The sequence below is a fragment of the Pelodiscus sinensis genome, chromosome 2, assembly GCF_052426305.1.
Source record: "Pelodiscus sinensis isolate ZL-2025 chromosome 2, ASM5242630v1, whole genome shotgun sequence".
NCBI classification, from domain to species: domain Eukaryota; kingdom Metazoa; phylum Chordata; order Testudines; family Trionychidae; genus Pelodiscus; species Pelodiscus sinensis.
This window is the reverse complement of record NC_143053.1, coordinates 109031822-109041525: the sequence shown is the minus strand read 5'-3', so window position 1 is coordinate 109041525 and position 9704 is coordinate 109031822. Positions and strand designations below refer to the sequence as shown.

The 9704-nt window shown below is 45.8% G+C and overlaps 1 protein-coding gene across 2 annotated transcripts in view; it reads left to right on the top strand.

Moving 5' to 3' along the window:
• The first annotated feature begins 1415 nt into the window (after positions 1–1415).
• DTNBP1 (dystrobrevin binding protein 1) overlaps positions 1416–9704 on the top strand; it is a 121097-nt gene continuing 112808 nt past the window's right edge. The window contains exons 1-3 of one of the 2 annotated variants that reach the window (XM_075921200.2): positions 1416–1693; positions 4001–4051; positions 6752–6802. In XM_075921200.2, coding sequence (XP_075777315.1) covers positions 1638–1693; positions 4001–4051; positions 6752–6802 — 158 coding nt within the window. In that variant the 5' untranslated portion in view covers positions 1416–1637. Of the gene's footprint in view, positions 1694–2114; positions 2444–4000; positions 4052–6751; positions 6803–9704 lie in introns of those variants that run through there. The other variant, XM_089776372.1, reaches the window with a different exon arrangement.

The following is a 9704-nucleotide window of genomic DNA, read 5'->3' as shown; positions in this document are numbered from 1 at the left end:
CCTATGGTTTGGGCTTTATAAACTGGAGTCTATGACATCAGACCAGGGCCTCTTTTTTCTTCTATCTAACAAGATGGTTTATTAGGTGATGAACTTTTGTGGGCCAGACCCACTTCCTCAGATCAATTTGTGGAAGAAAATTGGCACAACCATATATACCAAAGTGATACAATCAAAAAAATGAACACATATGAAATTGACAAATCAAATTTTAGGACAGAGTGGGAGCGAGGGGGGAAGGTTAATGTCTGTGAGGTAATGACATTAGGGATGATAATTGGGGAAGCTATCTTCCTGAAAATGCCGTTCTTCCTGAAAATAATTGGTGTAATGGCATTGCGCAAGAGGGTTTTTCTTGCGCAAGAAGGGGCAGTGTAGACAGCTTCTTCTGGTGCAAGAGCCTCTTCTGCAAAAATGGCAGCTCGTTAGGTATGCAAATGAGGCTTAGCAATATTCCATGCTTAGCCTCATTTGCATATTTCTTCTGCAAGAAGCCGCGAGTGTAGACATAGCAAAGCTTTTGGGAAATCTGCTCAGATTACAAAGCCTGCTACATGTCCACCTTTAATTAGTTCACCACTTCATCAGTTAACTTGTCTTGTGGAAGAGAAGGTCTTGAGCAGTGTAAGAGGATTCATTTCTGGGATGCCAGAGTGACAGGATGTGCTTCTTCTGCAGAGTTCATGAGTGGCAGGGCATGCATACAATTTAGCTGGGTATGTCCCTGCATGTTGCTGACTGACAGATCACAGCACCTGGAGGGGTTTGCTGCTTGTCACTGGCTGACCTCTGAAGGGCCACAGTCCAGATTGGAGCGTTATGGCAGCACAGCAGGCCCAGGTTGTACCATCTGTCTCATTTCCCCATTCTCATTCTCCTCTTGCTTTTCTTGCTCCTTCAGAAGGAATCCGGCCAGTTCCTCAGTTCTGAATGACACCCCCAAAGTGCAAGCACCTCACTGATGCCCCAGGTGCTTTAAAATGCCACCTGTTCCCAGCTTCCTGGGGAGCGCGCCGAGAGAGGGGACCACCCCTCCCCCCGCAACATGCTGCTCTTTGGCGGTTTCCCAACAGAGGAGACGACCCGGGCCGATGAACCGGCCAGATCCCAGGGGCGGATAAGGCGGGGCACAGACCAGACCCTGCGCCTCTCAGCGGCCAATCACGGCACCGCGCTTAAGGCCACAAGGCATCGCCAGGCCAGACAATCCCCCCCCCCCGAGCCCCGCGCGTGACGCTGCGTCCCCCCCCCCCCTCGGGAAGGCCGCACGCGCGACCGCAGCGACACAAGCAGAAGCCCGTTGGCAACGGCCTCCCCGCGCTCCTCCGCCTACGTCATAACACCGTTGCGCGGCCAGCGACGCAGGCGGAAGGGGCGGGACTCTCAGTGCCCGCCCCCCCCGCTCCTTGGGGCGGGATTTCCGTTGACAGCCTGAAAGTCGGAAGGGGGAAGTAACTATCCCTCCCAGCCGTACGCGAGACGCTTGTATCCTCCCGCTCCACCCACCTAGCCCCTACCGCCGCCTCACTCTGCGCGCGGCCCCGCCCCCTAGCACGGCCCCGCGCTCGTGCCGCGGGGTGGGGGGGAAGCAGCGCGCGCGCGCGCAAGAGACGCGGTGCCCGGCCGGCAGGGGGAAGATGTTGGAGACTCTGCGCGAGCGGCTCCTGAGCGTGCAGCAGGACCTCACCACGGGGTGGGTGGGGCCGGTGTCGCCCTCCGTGCGCGCGCGGAGCCGGGGGGAGGCGGGGGGAGAGAGAAAGTTCCGCCAAGTCATTTCCGAGGAGCGGGGCGAGCGAGGCCGGGCTGGGGGAGCCGGGCGGGACTCGCGGCCCCTCCCCGGGGCGGGTGCAGAGCGAGCTCCGGTCTCTGCCCCGCTGCGGCGGGAGGCGCTGTGGGGGCGGGATGCCGCTCGTGCTCATGTCGTGGGGTGCGGGGGAGATGGGGAGGGAGACGCGCTGGCAGGCGGGGTGGCAGCCCTGCCCTGCCCCGCCCTGCCCCGCCCTGCCCCGCAGAACTTGCCGGACCAAAGTCGAAGGTGACTCTTTTCCTGAGTGGCCCCGTAGCTTACCCAGCTCACTAAATGCTTGCGAGCCGTCTCTGGACGGAGCAGTTGTGACTGTCCTGGGGGAGGAAGGAAGGGCTCCAACTGTGCGTTAAGGAGTGGGAAAGGAAAACCAAAAATAGAAAGCGGAGCACTTCAATCTGCCCTGCATCGTCTTTACTGAAGAAAGACCCCACTTCCTAGCAGAATTTTATAATTCACCGTGGTTCCTCACTTATGGCTACATCTTGTGGACTTACCCAGCCGCTTCGCGGTCTGATAAATGAATCTCATTGAACGTCTGTGGGATGTAGGAGCAAAAAGGTTGGCCTACACTTGAAAGAACCCCCCCAAAACCCTGATGACATAGCTGTGCTGAGGTGACATCTCATGTAGACATAGGTATGTCATCATTTGGAGAGATTGTGTTCCTAACTTGATAAGGGAAAAAGCCCTTCTGCATTTAGGATGTTAAATTGCAGTTAATTGACTATCCCAGTTTGCTGGGGCTCTTGTATATTTCAAAGGAGGAATGGGCTGCATGTGGGTGCCTGCTTTGAAATGTACAAGAGTTCGCCAGTGCCAGCTCTTGTGCATTTCAAAGCCATGAAGCCTGGGGTCAGCGGGGGACTCAGAGTCCCCTGCTGACCCCGGGCTCCATGCTGCACTGCATGGAGAGCCCCAACAAACTCCCCAGCTCATCTGGGGTTCATCTGAAATGCCATGCGGAGCACGGGGTCAGTCCTTAACATACTTTATTCTGCATGTACACGAGAGGAGCTATGCTGATATGACTATAGCGGGAGGATCTTCAATAGCGCAGGCCACGCCTATGCTACAAAATTATGTCAATCTGACTTAAGTTCACGTATAGCCACTTCAGTTGTTAAATTGCAGGGTGTACATACTTACCAAGAGTGCTTGTGTTGATTGTATTGTCAATGTGGGAAATTGTGGAACAGCTCTTGATAGGCAGTATCAGTTGATATAAATGGTTCAGTATCTGTATTGATGCTAAATTGACCTAATTACATTGATTGTGATTCAGTGCCACTTGTACAGAGACATTGAAGTCAGTGGGAGCCAAATTTAAGTGAAGACAATGATCTGGTCTATACTATATGGTTAGGCCAGCATAAGCTGCCTTGCTTCGATCTACCTATAAATATGTCTTCACTTAAATTTGGCTCCCCCTGACTTCAGTGTCTGTACAAGTGGCACTGAATCACAATCAATGTAATTAGGTCAAGCTAGCATCAATACAGATACTGAACCATTCTTTTCTTTGTTTTTAAACCTGTTGTGTATTAATTCCATTTGGTAACATCCCCCTCCCCTTATGATTTAGTGAATTTGTTTGGTTTTACCTATACTTAGAAAGAGTTTAAGCTAAACCAAAAAAAAATCATGCTTATTTATATAAGACTTTCCACACAAGAGTTATACGTAGAGCCCTGCAAATCTGTAGATATCTGCTTTGTATCTTCAGGTATCTGCATCCATGAATGTAGATGCAGGGATCAGTGGCATACTTTTGCGGATGTGAATACAAATTTTGTGTCTGCACAGGACTCTAGTTATACAAGTACAATTAGGTGAAACTTTCCTGTGTAGAAAAGATGCAAGTGACTCAGGAGCATAAGTCCCACCGTAAAGGCATTATTGGGACTTGAACCTCTAAATCATACCAGGTGCAATTGAAAATCCCATATGCAGCTGTTTGTACAGCACTGTGGGAGACAAGGAACGGAGGAATAAAATCCATAGAAAAATCACTTTGAATAATAGTTTTGAAACATACAATACATGGAGAGACAGTTTTCACTTCCAAAAGGAACAGAATCAGAATTGACCGTTATAAACCACTGGATGCACCCTAAACACCTACTGTGTCAAGCTGTTTTTCTGGTAAAGTTGTGATAGTTAGCAAAGGCCTGATAGTTTTGTTTTGAATTATAGGTTGAAGACTTTGGGCGACAAATCAAGGGATGCAAAAATAAGCAAACAAAGGTATTTCTGTATGCTCAAATATACAGCTTTGTCATAATTTTATTTATAAAAAACCATTGTTTAAATATAGCTAATATACTTTGGCAAAACTGTTCATGTGATACGTTATTTCAGTGTTGTTTTACATAACACAGACATTTAATGGAGACTATACTGCTGCTCTAATTGACAAGAGGACTATCCAAAACCTATAGTTTCATAGAACTCTCTTGTTCCCATTTTTATAAAGTAGCTATTTTTGGTTCTCAAAACTCAGTATAAAGATTGATGTTTGCTGTGCCTAAATTATATTGTCCTTTATAATATAGTAAATTATACAGTATCAGTGGCCAAAACATTTATATTCAATTTATTATCTTTCTATATGTGAATGCCAAGTACCACAATTGTTCTTCCTATATTATGTTTTGAAGTATAAGAACAGAAGTAAGAGTCTTTGGTTGCTTAAAAAAATAACAAAGGGATGATAATTGCTGAAGAGAAATCATAAATCATTCTGCAGTATAGTTGAAAATAACTTCAATTATGTTTCTCAAGTCAGCATTTTAAAATGTCACTGTTTTCAGTGTGAACAAATGGCATATTTGTACAATATTCAACTAAAGAAAAATATAATTTGCTTTATAGTTAATAACATCTCAAATATAATTTGGTTGTATTTCGTTCAGGGAGGAGTGTTACAAATTTCCTTTAAAAACCCAAACAGAGGACTTTTAAACCAATTAAATTAATTGTTGCATTCTTGCAATTCAGAAGTTAACATTTGGAACATCTGTTTTTTTATAACTAAAAATTTGCAAGTTAGTTATCCATAATGTCGGCCAAGGCTAAAATATGTTGTTGGAGGAAGGTTCAGTTAGTAATTTTAGGAAACTCCCTTCTGTTTGTAAGTGCTATAGTGGTACAAATACAAGTTGAACCTCTCTGTTCCAGCAACACCTATGGTCAGGTAGGACCAGAGAGTCCTACCTGCAGAGTTTCTAGGCTGTGAGTGGAGCTGATCTGGCAGGGGGCAGCCCGTGGGGCTAGCAGCCGAGAGCGGAGCCAGGAGTGGAGCCTCCTAGCCAAGAGTGGAGTGCAGTGCCTCCCATATCCCCAGGGGCCTGATCTGACTTCTGTACCACTTATGCCGCCAGACCCTTGCCCTGAAGGACCCAGGCAATGCTGGCTAAGTCTTTTAGTACTTGCTATGACATAAGATCAGGTCTCACTTTTTCAGAAACATTGGGTTAGAGCAGGGATGGGCAAAATTTTTTGAAGTGGCCCTGAGCTGCCTGATAGGGGCAGGGCCTAAACTGGAAGGGGCAGAGCCAGGATGCTTCTGGGCTTCCACGTCCCCGTTGCCCCTCCTTTCCACTAGGCACCCATGCCCCTGGCAGAGTGGGAAGAGGCTTTGCATGCTCCCCCACCCCCAGGGCAATCAGGGTTTGGGGGCAGAGAAGCCTCCCTTTCTCCCCTCCCTCCACCCCCAGGAGCCCGCGGCACTTCAAAGTGCCACATGCTCCTCGCAGGGCAGGAGGAGGCTTCACACATTCCCCCTGTCCCCAGGCCAGTCAGGGCCTGAGGGCAGGGGAGCATGTGATGTCTCCTCCTGTCCGGGAGCAGCATATGGCGCTTCAAAGTGCTGTATGGTCCTTCAGGGCAGGAGGAAGCTTTGCATGCTCCCCCACCCCCAGGCCCTAATTGGCCTGGGGGTGAGGGAGTGGCATGGCCTCCATGGACTGAATCAACCTGCTTGGCGGGCCGGATCTGGCCCACAGAGGCCCTTTTGCTCACCCCTGGGTTAGAGCAATCTTAAAGCTATATTAGTCTCTCGCCAGGTGAACACAAATATGACTTTAAACCGCATCTGCTTTCTCCCTATTGGCCAGATTCTGAAGCAAATCTAATCAGCTTGGTCTCTGAGTCTAACTAATAAGCAACTGTTGTCATATTATTTACATCACATATGCCATCATTCAAACGTATAACTGCTGTTTCAGTCCATTCTGAGAGTCTCAGGATCTGAAGTGAGGAAAGCTGTGATGTAGTACAATGCAGTTACAAAGTGTGGTCTTGCTAATATTTAGTATGTGTTAGAAGCATTGTAACTATCATTGTTTTCATATTAAGCTTATTCTTGCTGATAAAATATACTTAAGCTATTGGCTAAAAGTTATAGCCAACTAATTGACTATACTTGTGATTCAATATTAAAAATCTTTAAGAAATCTAATAACCAAGCTAAGTCAGATTTTTTTTTTTGTCAAAAGACAAGGTATTAACAGTATAGAAAGGAAAGAGTAAATACATCGATCTTTCCCAGGAAGCATAGTTTTGCAGTGTGTTCAGAACATCTTACACAGGAGATGAGCTCCCAGAATGCCACTTAAACTTTAAGTGCCTTGAACAGTGAATGCTGTGCACCTTATAAACAGCCACTCTATAAACAGATGCCTAGTTTAACTTACCACCTTGTATAATGCAATAATGAGTGGGGGAAAAAAGGAAAATGTTGGATCGATATCAGCTTGGCAGTGAAATTTTGTAGTTTTGTTTTTTTATGTTCTTGTAAAGTAGATTGCTTAGTATGTTTTGAACTAGGCTAGACCAAATGGTAGCAAATAGGCAGTGATTAATCCTGCACTGACAAGGAGATGGATTGGATGACCTTTTTCTCTTCCATTTTTAACTTGTGTAATTGTATGATTCTATTTACAGAAGTGTTCAGTATTTGCCAAAGTTTTCTGCTGGATTGGAATTGCTCAGCAGGTATGTCCTTTGATTTTTAATCTAATGTATTTTTCAGTTGGTTTCTTTCTCCAGTCAAAATATTACAGAAGGAACAAGTAGTAAATAAGATAATAAGAAAATGAAAACTCTGTATTGATTGCAGGTTCTGAATGATATATAGTAAATACAGCAAGTATGTATGTGCTTCTAATTGAATAGTGAGGACAGATACATGGGACAGGTGCCTCAAACACAGATCATCCTGTGCACTGAATGAAGCAGGAATATTGTGAGGTGGGGGAATGCTATGTGATCATATAATTATGTTAAATAAGAATCTCATAAAATTCGATTGCCCAGGCAACCTTAATTTTAGCATTTCCTAATTTAAGGTTGCAAGAGCAAATATTCATTCTACTATATTTCAAATCCAACAGTTCTTCTAACCTATCTCTGTGTAAATATATACTTAGGTTCCATGAATTAGATGGCAATAGTTATACAATGATCCAATTAATATCCCCTCAATCTAATTCTTTGGGTCCCAGTTATTTAAGGGACAGCTCCTCTCCCCCCCCCCCCCCAAATCAGGCTTCCATGCCACCTTTCAAAACCAGTTTATTAGAAGCTGCTCCAGAAATCCCTATAAAAGGAGTTTGCTTTGAAAGTAAAAAGTTTTTAGTTGAAAGCTTTAAATTAACCTACAGTATCTCAAGTCACTTTCCTTCCTTTTAGTATGAAGTGATTCTGAAATCTTGTCTCAGTAAGTGGTAACTAAGTTTATTCTTAAGTAAGCCATTAATTTCTTACTCTTTCCCCAAATCTGTCTTTGAAGAAGAGATGTTCCATACGTCCTGGGTGTGTGTGTGTTTGGAGGCAGCGGGGGATACCAAACCCCTACCGTTTCCTTTTTTTAAAAACTAGGCTATGATTTTTATAAAGTTCATCAACTGTTTTTGTAACTTTCCGCTCTATGAAAATAGAGGGACTACTATTTGTTATACAACTATTCAGATGTTGATTGAGAATTTTTTTGGGTAGGATGACAGTAATTAAGGGTTTTGAAGGTCATTCTGCTAAGTAAGGCAGTTTCATTGGTGTGTTTCTATTACATCTCTAATTTGGAGATTTGTACTTTTGGAGATTTATACTAGCTGGAGTTCTGTGCATGTATTTTATTCAGTACTAATATCAGTTTGGAATCCAGGTCTGACTGAGCCTCATTTTGGCATGGCAGTTGTGCAGGTACACTGCATACCTTCCTGGGAGTCTTACTCTTTGGCCTGGTATAAACTAGGGATGTTAACATTAATTTTATTAAGTAAATGTGTAACTGCTGAAAATGATTGTTGTTGTTCTTGCTCATGTTGTATTTTTGGAAGCTGTTGCCAAAATCATAAATTGCCTAGTGTTCTTTGTTCAGCTGTTTATTTCCCCAGAGCTTTGTTTGATATACTTTGAGATTGTCTAGTAAATGCCAAACATAAACTGTACGTCAACATTGGTCTGCATAGTTTTTGAAATTGGGATGAAAAGGACACTGCATTCATCTGGTCTATGTTTAAGTAGTCCAAATGTGACAATGTTTTATCTCTTAAAATAGAAGTAGTTGTTAGTGTATGAAAAGTTTTATGTTTGTACACCTTTGTTTCTGAATGTATATATCTGACACAGGCTTCTTTCAAAAGCATTGCTATAGTAAAACTCCAATGGTCCGGCATCTGACGGTCCGGCACTCCTGATGGTCCGGCACCATCAGGAACCCGGAAGTGCTCCGGGCAGCCAGACCATTGGAGCTGCTCTGCCTCCAGCTTCCCCGATTCAGCTGCTGCTAAAACTGACCAGCAGCTGAATCGGGGAAGCCGGGGGCAGAGCAGCTGGGGAGCTGCTGGATAGGTCCCCTAGCACTGCCCCTTCGGGCTGTGGGACTAACTGGACAGCACCCCAGGTGTCCCCGATTCAGCCACTGCTGAAACTGACCAGCGGCTGACTCCAGGAAACCTGGGACAGAGCAGCTCTGCCTCGAGCTTCCTGGAGTCGGCCGCTGATCAGTATCAGCAGTGTCTGACTTGGGGACACCTGGGGCAGAGCAGCTGGGGTGCTGTTGCGTTGGTCCAGTAGCACCGAGGAGCGGCGTTGTGGGACCAACCCAGCAGCACCCCAGCTGCTCTGCCCCAGGCGTCCCCAAGAGCAGCTGGGGTGCTGCCGGGTAGGTTTCGCCGCGCCACGGTTCGAGGCCTCACAATCGACAGATCAATCGCAATCGACTTGTTGGTGACCACGGCTATAGACTACATGCATTCCCCACCTCCCTCCCCCACCAGTAAATTTTTTAGCAGGCTGACCAGCAGCCTGACTCAGTTCTGGCTTTCACGAGGTCTGGGACCTACCACTGCAGCTCTGCATTTAAAGTGTATTGGCAGGCAGCCTGGCTCAGTTCTGGCTCATGCCAGGTCTGGGAGCTCAGCTTGCTCCGCGTCTCCCCACTCCCACCTCCCGGTATAGGGGCTGCTGCCACTCTGCACTACTGCCTCTGATACAGAGGCAACAGTGCAGAGTGGCAGGGGACTCCTCAGGAGTGGGACTGGCGCACACTGGCTGCTGGCCACACCCCGGGGACTATAGAATAGTTGAGTAATAGATAAAAATTCATGAGGTTAATCGACTATTCAATTAACTGATATTTAACATCTGTGTTTGTGAGTTTAGTCACCAATAGAGGTTAGGCAAGAGTTCTGAGAGTCACAGAGGTGCACTAAACCCACACTGAGGTACTTTAAGTCTCTCTCTGCGTTTGGGCAGAGACTAGAAAAAATCAGTTCAGTTCATTACTACAGATACTCCCTTTGTTTAATAAATTGATTAGTTTTAAATGCAGAACATATTTTGATCAACTTCTTTTTTCATATGTGTCTAGCATATCTAACTTAGTTTGGTTAAA